General features: G+C 40.9%; 1 protein-coding gene across 2 annotated transcripts; it reads right to left on the minus strand.

Moving 5' to 3' along the window:
* Nucleotides 1–254: 254 nt before the first annotated feature.
* Nucleotides 255–11044, minus strand: ZFAND5 (zinc finger AN1-type containing 5). Of its 2 annotated transcripts, none has more exons than XM_030292771.1 (6): nucleotides 10962–11044; nucleotides 6444–6603; nucleotides 5901–6012; nucleotides 5168–5271; nucleotides 2628–2753; nucleotides 255–1905 (listed from the first exon to the last, which is right to left on the minus strand). In XM_030292771.1, exons 2-6 carry the CDS (start codon nucleotides 6592–6594, stop codon nucleotides 1757–1759), a joined length of 642 nt encoding a protein of 213 aa, XP_030148631.1. In that variant the 5' UTR covers nucleotides 6595–6603; nucleotides 10962–11044; the 3' UTR covers nucleotides 255–1756. The 2 variants fall into 2 exon arrangements, with proteins under 2 accessions (XP_030148631.1, XP_030148630.1); XM_030292770.1 differs by lacking the exon at nucleotides 10962–11044 and adding an exon at nucleotides 8749–10373.
* Nucleotides 11045–11333: the final 289 nt, after the last annotated feature.

Genomic DNA, 11333 nt, shown 5'->3' on the forward strand with positions numbered 1-11333 from the left:
ATCCTAAAAGGTGCCTATTCATTTCTTCAAAAATAAGCTGCCCATTGTGTACCACACTTGATGTCTCAAAGTTCATCTCAAGGCTCTCACTTAAGCATACCATGTTCGGGGGGGGGGGGGGGCAATTAAAAAAATTACAAGATAGCCATGCAAAGTCTCCATATGCAACTACCAAGTTGTATATGAAACATTTTCTAACTATTCCTCTTTATGGTTTCTACCTGTGGCTTAAGAACCCAATGAACAAGTGGAAGTTTCCCTCTGTACATGGCTTTTATTATTTACATAATACAATATAGCATCGATGCTGAATAGCATGATTATGTGCAATACATAAATATGAACTATCTGTACACATCTGCAGATCTAACTCCGAACTAAGGTACATAAAAATCGAAAGCAAAACCGAATGCTTTAATTAAAGTAAAAACTAGGACTGAACACTGCAATAAATCAGAAGTAGTGCCTCGTGTACATACTTAACTATTTACAGATGAAAACAGGCATTACCACAATACTAATCTAACTATGCTCGTTTATATATAAAAAACACAAGTTTCATACATCACAAAAACCTTCCATTATGACACAGAAGTGATATTACCAGACAAGCATCAGTGAAGTATACTGCCTCTTCTAGTTGTTATTGTACAATGCTGTAGATAATGCAGCCCATGCAATACACCCAAGAACACTAGAGTCCTACACCCAAGTACAATTAATAGGATAACGCAGCCCTCTGCGAGTGGTGCTGGATACCACTAAGAAGTCTACTGCAGCCATGTTGGTTATGATTTTCCATGCAGAAGGTACAGTTACATTAAGAACTGAAGTCTTTAAAAAAGCTTTAAACATTCTTTCTTGAACCAAAACATTCAACAAAAGATGCACACGAAAAATGAACTTTTCAGATACCTTTGCAACTTAAAATTCAGATGCATGTTATTCAATAGAGCTGCGGCATGTAAAAACCAAATGTAGTTTTAATTTCTTCTTGTAGACAAATTAATCCTAGTGCAGTTCTGTGCTACACAACATTTTGAGCAATGAGAGTAATGCAGGCATCTTCTGGTGCAGGCCAGCACAGTAAGCTTCAAAGAGAGCTCAAGCCCCTGTTGGCTTGATGGCTTTACTCATGATAACCAGTTGCGATGTTTACCTTTCACAGAATGTCTTACTTGACAGCTTTTAGGAGACCAATGAGCCAGGCTTACATATGGCACCAAACACTGGTTTCACGGAAAGGTCTGATCCTCTTTATAGCTTTCCTCCTGCTTCCAAAGAACATGTTGTGGAAATTAACAGGGTGAAGTTGGACTATGGAAGAAGTAGACTGCCAGTCCTTTTCTGGTGTACCATTTTTTTAAAAAATACAGGCACATAACACTAGCCAAAGATTATACCTTGATTACATTCCCAAAAGGCAGATATGCTGCAAACATGCAGAGATTTCACGGATTATGTTTGGCACGTGGGAACTAAATTTTGTCCCTATCGTCTGCGTATTTCAATTTGCTGTGCAGATTTTCATCCAATTTTATTCAGGGGAGGGCATATACATTTCGTAGGGCTGTATCTATCCATTTCTGCCTGTAACAAACACCCAAACATCCTAAAATTTCAATTATAAGACAGACAAGTGTAAAGTAAAACTCTGGAGAACATCAAAGGAAAATGGCCATGCATCTGCTCTTTAATGTTTTCCTACGATATATTAAAATAAAAACAAAGTTTCAGTCTCTTCACAAGTAGTAATTTATATTCTCTGGATTTTTTCAGCCACAACAACTGGATTCTCTTTTCTGATTTTTGCTGCAGCTTCTGCTTTGTAATCATATGGACAGTTGTGCTTGTCAGAGTAACGGTGAAGTCCACAAAACAAATTTCCACATCGGCAGTCAAACCCTGTACACATAAGAGGAAGTAGAGTCACTTGGGAATTTGCAGTAATTAAAAGGGGGAAAAAAAAAGCCTCAGTCAGTGGAGAAAAAGAACCAGATTTTCATGGTTCTCTGTAACATGAAATTGAGTCTGCCACTTTAAATTGTGAAACAGCTTTCAATCTCTTTTGACACAGTGAGAAATTCGAATAGCTCTCCCTCCATAAACGCCTGTGGATAGCACAGGGTAGAAATTACACAGGCTCTAAAGCCAGACTGACCTGGATGCAAATCCTCCTCCTCCTACATAGAGCAGGATAACGTTTTCTCAAGTGAAAACTGGGGAAAAGAGAACCAGAGGGTTCTGAAATTTACAGGGAACAGTTAAGAAGTATTCTAATACTTTGTGCCTGGCTCAAAGACGGTGTTCACTGTTTGGGTCAACTACCTTCTCCTCAGGAGAACAAAGAAAAGACTCGAAAGCGATGAATTTTTATCAGTTCAGTAAAGCAGAGAGACTCACAAGGCCTGAAGGTAATAAAAGGTTCCAGAGGATTAGAGACACAAGTGCAAATCAAACCCAACTTCTCCCCACTATCCTGCCCTCTTTCTAGTCCACTCTGGAAACTTTCTGTTCCTGAAAGTTGGGCATTTTGTTGTAGGTGTCAGGACTGACCAGTCCCTTAAGGGAGCTCCCTGTTAAAGCCTACCAACAAAATATACGTTGTCTTCTATGTTCTCTAATACCTGTAAGGCCAACTTTCTTTCTGCACATAAAACATCTGTTCTTCTTTGGTTTGGGCAACTCAGGAGCTTTTTCTTCACTTTGAGAAGTACTAGGCTGAGAAACGGATGGACTGGGCTGAGTGACAACTGAAAAACAAGGGTGAAAATGAGATAACTGTTAAGAGTTCACTGGCTGACAATTACTTAAGTCACAAAAAGAAAACATTTAAGAGAAGCAGGAAGATTCTCAGTGAAAATATTCATGAAGCCTTCTTAAAAACATGTGCTTTAAATAGAATCTTCTACTTCAGTATCAGAACTTTCAAATCTGACAGTCTCTTGCCAACCAACATATACTTGGCTTCTCTAAATTTTGTAAAATGATTACTCCACTCAAATTCCTTTAAACTGACTCTTAACAGCTAGTACTAGGGAATAAACTCCTAAGTTTTAAAGACCTGGGAGATGCTGGTCACATGCCCAGTTTTTCCAAATTGCAATTGCCTAAATGCAAACTTCTTAATTAGGGCAGTTTACATTCATTATTACTCAGTACATAAAGTTGCCAACCGCCAAAATATTCATTTTGGTTTTACACTGATAGACAAAAGACTGAATACATAAATTTAGCAATTTCAGTAAGTAAAACCCAAATCGTTAAGCCCTAATTAACTTCAGATCCTAAAATTTCACAATTATTTTGCCATTTTAACACGGGCTTTATATGGTCACATGCAGAAAATCTGAATAGTTCTTAAACTTTTTGAAAGATCAGCAAACAGTCTTTAGGACAATATAAGTACTTGTGAAGTTTTGACTATTAAGGATTCCACAGGCAAATCAAGAATTTTTAAAGCACAGCTTTTATTTGCTTTGCAGTACTTCTCTAAAATGGGTACAGAATTTAGACAATGAGAGATAATGATCTACTTTTAAGAAGTCCGTGTTTCTCCTTAAAGTTTTAGTTCACATGACATCAATAAAATTTGTCAACATGAAAACTGCAGTTCAGCACATTAGAGCTCACCATTACCACTAGTTACTTAAAACAAAAATACCAAATTAGTTCTGCTTTTATAGAATTCAATTAGACCAGAAGCACAGAGTTTTAATATTAATCCAAACCCCAAGAATAGCAAATTATTGTATGCAATGCTAAGATTACTGCTTAAATAGGCCAGCACCAATGCTAGAAGCATAAATCCAAACTCTAGAGCAAGCTGATAGGTTTCATGACAGCTTACTCTAAAATTCTCTGTAAATACATAACTCATTTGCATTAGTAATATATTTAGTCAGACTAATAGCCTATTATACACTAACAGAATAATACTCTACCTACTACTCATTCCTAATAATCTACTATGACAACCTAATAGTTTTTCCTGATGCTATGATGGTAAAGAAAAATGTACGGGAACAGTTTGGGGGAGGGGTATGTGTGACAGCCATTTCCTTGGCTACATCAGAAGACTGAATAGTGGTTCCTGGGACATACAAGGACAAATGGGAGTTAAGAAGGGGGAAACGACTCAGTAAAGGCAAAGAGGAACAAACTACAGAACCTATTAAGAAATAATAAATGCAGAGACCAGGTGCAGATCCAAACCAAAAGAGTACCGTTCCCAGGTCAGAGTAATTTTGTTTATAAAACCCCACGAACACCTACTTTGGCCAGCTTTTTCAGAAAGATTGAACTCCTTTGAAAATACCAAATATGGATTCACCTGCTGAACTGCAGAGTTTTTACTTAACTTTATAAATTAAGATTGCTATAGTTCACATAAGCTTTGCTATGTGATGTTAGCAAAAGCAAGCCTCCAAAGCAGATCACATACCCACAGATGTTATTTCCTCACAATAAAGTTTTATATTGCGTTCAGTCAACACTGTACCAGGAGACAATGAACTGAGTAAATGAATGATGTGCCCTATAGAGTACAGAGCTATCTGTTTCAGGGCCCAGCACAGGTAATTCAAACAAGTCCATCTCTCAATGTGACAGCACTTCTGACTATGCTCTACAGAAGCAGAGACTCAAAGGCACTCAATGAAAACAATGCCTTTCCATATTGAGTTTTGAACTCTTGGTTTTTTCAACTCCTAGACTTTTCAACTTGAAAGCTTCTTTCAGTGTTCAATATGTTGTCTTAAATATTTTCTACAACACTGAGGATACCAAGACTGAATATTGCTTTTGATTATAAAACTTTCTTCACGGCTTTGAAATTTAACCTAATTTCTTCTGTTTATGAGTAACACTTTCTTTAGTGATTTAGAGATCTTTGAAATATAATGGCAAACGACCTTTTAAGTTCATTACATTCTTAATATTTCCAGTTCCCAGATTATAAATTTATGGTGTGAGTTTAAGGAGAAGAAAGAAGAGTAAAGAATGACTATTTTACACCCAAGGGACTTGAGAGAGAGTGGCTCTTCCTTGGCCTAGATTTTACAGCTCTCTCTCCAATTTAACCTTAATGGGAAGGAACTCCTCTCCCACCAACTCTTTCTTGTACTACCAAATCCAGAACGGAACTAGTATTAAACAAAAAGCATACCTGGCTCTGACACCTCTGTTTTCGGGGTAGTTATTTTGTCCTCTCTTGAAATGCTCATTTCTGTCATTTGCTGAGTTACAGGCAAGGCAGCCACAGGCACATTTCTATTTGAGTTCAAGCAAACATTTTTAAAGATGTTAAGGGTACTTCTTTGTGAGACAGTAAGTTGTCAGTTCAACTTTAAAGTATGTACTATTTCCAACATGATCAAATGGAACTAAATAATCTAAAAACTTAAAAGAATATTGGATGCCCAGCACACACGGTTGAGAATAAAGAAAGCGATCTGATAAATGGCTCATCAATTCAAGGCTGCATATGTGTATGGGTTACGATGTCCTATTATAGCCAACTGGGAACTTTTAGCTGTGCCTGTAACTTAAGGGCAAAAGGGGCAGCTTCGCCAAAATGTCTTGTGTAGCATTACAACACAGTCTGCAGAGCCATACTCTACAATCACTTAACCTCAATTATAATACAAGCACAGCATTCTCAATACAGCATCCTTGAGAGTACCACGGAGTGTTATGATATACGTCTTTATTCAGTGACCTGTAAGACCATGTAGTAAAAGATCCCAGAATCCCAGACTGTGCAACACAAGCAAAGCCAAGGGCATCGGATCCATTAACATCCTTAGTATATATAGACATTCATAATTAGAATGGTATGGGGAGCACCCACGTATTTCCTTGTTGTATTATGATAAAAAGCCTGAAGTGGTCAATCTTACCTTGATTTTTCAGATGTGCTGCCAGCAGCACCTTCACAGTTGTTTAAACTAGTGTCTGCTCTCTGTACAGATGCAGAATCTGAGGTAGGACTGTTGGAACCACTAGCTGTTCCTATTTAAAAAAAGGATTTGTAAGAAACAGCAAGACTACCAACACTCAGTAGCAAGACTCTTAATAAGTAACAAATACTTGCATTTAATTAGGTTAGTGATTTAAGCACTTTCACTGTACTGCTGAATCCTACAATTAAGTGAGTATCCAAACAAAAACATGTATGGAAAAGTCACATCCAGTGAACATAAGTATGAAACAAAACCTCAAAAAGGAAAATAAAAAAGCTAGAAGATGCTTGTAGATGGTCATTCATTCCTGATGTTGTCATGCCAAGGACGTGGGCTGGGCTGCTGCTTTAATTTCAAGCTTTTCTCAGGAATTCTCTTCTTGGGCTCTCAGCATTGATTCTCATAGTCTTAGGCCCCAATTCTTGGTTCTATATTTTCTGTCCACCAGTTCTTCAAATGGGTTTTTCCTTGGAAACTTACCCATTGGGCTCATTCTGCCACTATTTTGCTGCCTCTGAAGATGTTCTTTGTAGCAAACGGAACACATTCCATTTGTCCTAGGATTCCCATAAAAGCCACATCCTGTACTACACAGCATGGGCCCTGGGGTCTGGTTAGTCTCCTGAGCCATATTTTTCTGCTATAAACAAAACAAAAACAAAATTTTAGAAATTAGCATGTCACCAAATAAAATCACTAAATTAGTATGACAGCCACCAGCATACCTTTGTTATTTCTAAACACCAAGTCTATTTCTAACAAAGGCCCTAATTATGTTAATCATTAAAAAGAGTAGGACAAGAAAACTATGAATATTTTGTTGCCTTTATAAAACAAAGGGCATTAAAGAAATTGTCTTTTTAACTTGATAAACAATGAACTGTAGGAACTTCACATTCTTTAGGACAAAAAAAATGCTATCATTAAACATTAAAATGCATTACTCCACCTATCACTATGATCTTTGTTTCAATTTCTGAAAAGGTCACTCTGCCAGATGTCAGAATTACATTTAAATCAGTTTGGACAATTGTCATCTTAAAGTCACTTTCTGATTTCTGCACTACAGGCAGACCATATCAAATGAGATTTTTACTTCTCTGGCTAAAAATATATAAAATGGAACTTGCCAATGAAAAAAAAATCTACAATAATCACAATTAAGTACCAACTCCTGATATGTACTAGTGGTTCTTTAAGCTGGCTGTACACTGGATGTAGCTATAAAGCTTTCTTAAAATATCTTATAAGATGATGGGCCTCACTAGTAATTCAACAATTCTGCTATGGGACAGAATTTTAAAAACTTTTAAAAACGCAACACCTTTACAGAACACTGAAGAGAGCTGATAGATCATCTGGCCTTTCCTGCTGCCTTGGCACTAACAAGTGAAGCTCTTTAAGAATTTAGGGGTCAGCTGCTCATGCAATTCCTTTTAAGTTCTGCATTTGAGGTGTGAAATCTGGGTTTGAATACTTTAAAGGCAGTGCCTAGTAACTTGCAAAAGCACAAATTATCAGCTATAGATTTCTCCAGCCAAAGGCTCTATTAAAGCTTTTCACGAGTGCTTACCTTCCTCACGTCAGAAAATGAAACCTTTGAAAGCTCAATTTCAATATGGCAAAGCCAAGCAATATGAACACACAACCTTCAGTAGTCATTAATATTTAATGCTAGGTTACCAGAAAGAACTTCGTACAGCTAGCCTACCTTGCTTTTCCAGAAGCCTTGTTAAAATTAGAACAGATATAGTAACGTTACGCTAAATTTAGTAAATTTTTCTGAGTTTTAAGTGAAAACACACATTAAGAAAAATTTAAACTGTAGAAAGTTTCCATGTCACCTTAAAATATGTATGTACGTACAAAAACATATTTGAGAGCATTGTATTAAAGGGAGATTGTGTGCTATAACTTGTGGTCATGGTCATTTAAATGTGTCTTAACATTGATAACGGAAGTTAAGTTACTTGTTAAGTTATAAACATTTCAGATTAAGTGCAGGAAAGTCCTTCATTCAAGCTAGAGCTGGTCTAGAATTTCATATGGCTTTTTTCCAACTAACACACACTAGAATACACTCTTTAGTGAGTTACTAAAAACAATGTTTTAGCAAGTTATTTAATACTTTTTACCAAAATTACAAGAAGGGGAGAAGAGGGCTAACCAAATTTGACCTGGCCAGAATCTTGCCACTATTTCCTCCACCGTTAAATGATAGTACTCTTTCCTTTCTTAGCAAAAAGAAGTATCTGAAGCTTGAAAATACTTCAAGCCAATCAAGCTTATGTGGAGGGTGTTGGAGAACCACAGCTTACTTCAAACACTACTACTAATTTAGTTGACATGGTCTCTTTAAATAGTAAGTGGAATTTAGCTGACTCATTTTGGAGCACGGTAGTGTAAACATTTCAACATCACTTAGGTTTATTAATAAACATTTTCAGCTGGGCTTAAAAAATTTTTAATACGTGCAAAAATGCTTCAAATAATCAATTATGTCTTTACTTGCACGCCCCCCCCCCCCCCCCCCGTCCCACGTAGTATGTGGGAATCTGCTCTATGCAAAAAGTTCATTCCTTGAAGCCAGCTTAAGAATTATGCTAGCTCACAGTTGCTGTACTAAAACTTCCAGTGGCTCATCTGACAGTGGCTTTATAATGGCGAACAGGCCTAAATTTAAGCATCAACCTTAAAGTTACGCATCAACCTTAGTTAATTCAATTCTTTAAAATCTTTTACATAAAAAAAGGAGGGGGAAAGGAATCTCAATGATTTTACCCACTTCGACTTGCAACTTGCAAAGTATTCCACCTTCCCTTCTTCAGAAAACACAACTACTTTCAATTCACTATAAATAGCCTGCAACTGAGACACAAGAGACACCAGGACATTAGTCTTCCACGTAGCTTCCCATCTTGTAGATTTTCCCCCCCTAGAAAGCGAGCTTTTAAACGCCATCACATGTGCAAAGCTTGCCTTAATATTTCTCAGAAGCTTAGATCACATGGGCGGGAGCTTCAGCCTGTCACAAGGCTGCAATGTGACAGGCTGAGCTGGATGGAGGCTCTCACATAAAGCCTAGTCAACAGGGGCCTCTGAAATCAGCTTCTATTTATATCTTAGAGCCTGCCAACTCCTACACAACCCCAAGAACTAAGGATGCTGCGTTTATACATCTAATATAATAAGGAAACAAAACAAAAAGATGCCATTAAGGCTGCTGCTTTTTTTTTTTTTTTTTTTTTTTTGGTAATGTAGACAGGGCTAGTGAACAATCTCAAATTCAACAAAAAGATGCATCATTAATCACTCGTGAAGCCAAAATGGTCAGGGTTGTTTATAAAAACCAAGCACAGTACAGAGAGCACCGAGGCAGAAAGAATCCTCATGTTTAAATCCTTCTGCTTAGCAGCAATTTGGGGCGGGAGAGGGCAGTTTGCCATTAAGTGCCGTTTCCCTTCTGCTTGGCAACATTTCAGAAAAATACAATACCATTACTATTTAGTACCTTTAAAGTTTTGTTGTTAGAAACTTGTGCAAGCCTGTGCCAGCTCTATCAAGCACAGGGAAAATGTTTATTTTTATAGTTTGAATAGCTGAAATGTATATTTTTAGTTTGTGGCTTCCCCTAACTTCTAGTTTAAAGAAAACCAAAACCTGGGCATGTAGCAGAAAAACTCTCCAGACTCAAATATGAGTAATAATTTAAAAAACGACATTTTACACCTATGGAATTTAGTTTTCAGGTGCACATGTTAGAAGATGTTAATGCCTACTCACCCTGAGTTGAGACCTGAGTTCTAGTATCTAATCTACTTCTAACTAAGCCAGTGACCTTGGGCAAGTCCTTACTCTCCTGATCTCCGTTCTCTCTTTGCCAAAATGAGATTACTGTGATTTTTAAAGGCTCCTTTCCAGGCTTACTATCTGGCCCGAGACAGAAAATAGGGGAGAAGTACAGTAAATTCTTTGTTGGGAAAACATTAAAAAAAACTTGTAAGATAAAATTGCAATATTCTCACCCATGAAGTTCTGAAATGCTACTTAAAAAAAAAATAAGGAATGAAATTTTATTTTATTTTTAAGTCTGTAAATGACCTGAACTCCAGGTTTAAAACTAGGGGCTCTGTGACCTATATACGCTACTTTACCCTCATGTCCTTAGACTAGATTCTTAGGAGGCATGCAACAAATAAACACGGGCCTTTCCTGAAAACACGGCTCCACGGAAGTGCGTGGAAAGCGAGCAAGAAATGCATGTTCACCAGCCTAAATGCACGAAACAAAGGGGAAGGTGCTCCATTTCCTTCATGAAAGGGATCTTGGGCGACAAACGCAGCGACGCTGGCAAAACTAAAACACGACGACGGAGGAGTCCCCCTCACCCACGTTCCAGCGGATTTCCGAACAAGTCCGGGTCCCACCGGGCCCCCATCCCTCCCCCCAGGCCCCTCTCTAAGCCGAGGCCTTGCTCAGGAAAGCCCAGCAGGGCCTTCTCCAAAAATCACTGAGTCATGCAGAACAGCAGCTCCGCAGGCCAGGCCGGCCCCGCGCCGACCCCCGACCTCGACCGGCTCCTCCGAGGCGGCGGCGGCGAACCGGGGCGGCCGGGAGGAGGGGGAGGGTGTGCGGCGAGCAGGGGGCCGGGGGCGCGGCCGCCGCCACGGCCCCTTTGTCTCTCCGGGTCCGGCTGCCCACGCCGGGCGCCGCGCCGAAGGCGGCCGGGACGGACGCGAGGGAGGCCCGGAACCCACACGCCGGGCATTGTTCTCCGGGCCGTGCGGGTGCAGGCGGGCCGGGGGCGCGGGGTGCCGGACCCCAAGCCACGACGACCGGATGACGCCTCCGTCTTTGTGCTTCCTGAGCTGGAGGGCGGGCTCCCCTCCCCCGGAGGCCGCCAGCCGCGGCCCGCTGGAGCTCCGCCGGAGCCCCCACTGCCCTCCCCCGGCCCGGCACGAGCAGCCAGGCGCCCTCCCCCAGCTCCGCACCACTCACCCTGCGGGGGGCAGGAGGGCAGGAGCCGGGCTCGCGCGCGACGCCGGCGCGGTGAGGCCGGGCCCAGGCCTCCGGGAGGGGCGAGCCGGGCGCCCCGGAGCGGCCGCCTCGGGCCGGGAGCGGGTCGGAAGCGGAGGTGGCGCTGCCGCCGCCGCGGGGTCCTCCTTTGTTCCTGCAGCGGCACTGAGCGTGGCCGGGACACGCCGGAGCCCGGGAAGTGGGAGGAGGGAAGCGAGGGGGGGGGGGCAGAGAAGGAGGCGGAGGGAGGACCGGAGGCCGCGGCGGCTAACGCTGCTCGCGGCACTCGCCCGTCGTCACCTCACGCCTCCACCGGCGGCGGGCTGGGCCGACTCCGAGGGCGACCGGGACGCG

The sequence above is a fragment of the Lynx canadensis genome, chromosome D4, assembly GCF_007474595.2.
Source record: "Lynx canadensis isolate LIC74 chromosome D4, mLynCan4.pri.v2, whole genome shotgun sequence".
NCBI classification, from domain to species: Eukaryota; Metazoa; Chordata; class Mammalia; order Carnivora; family Felidae; genus Lynx; species Lynx canadensis.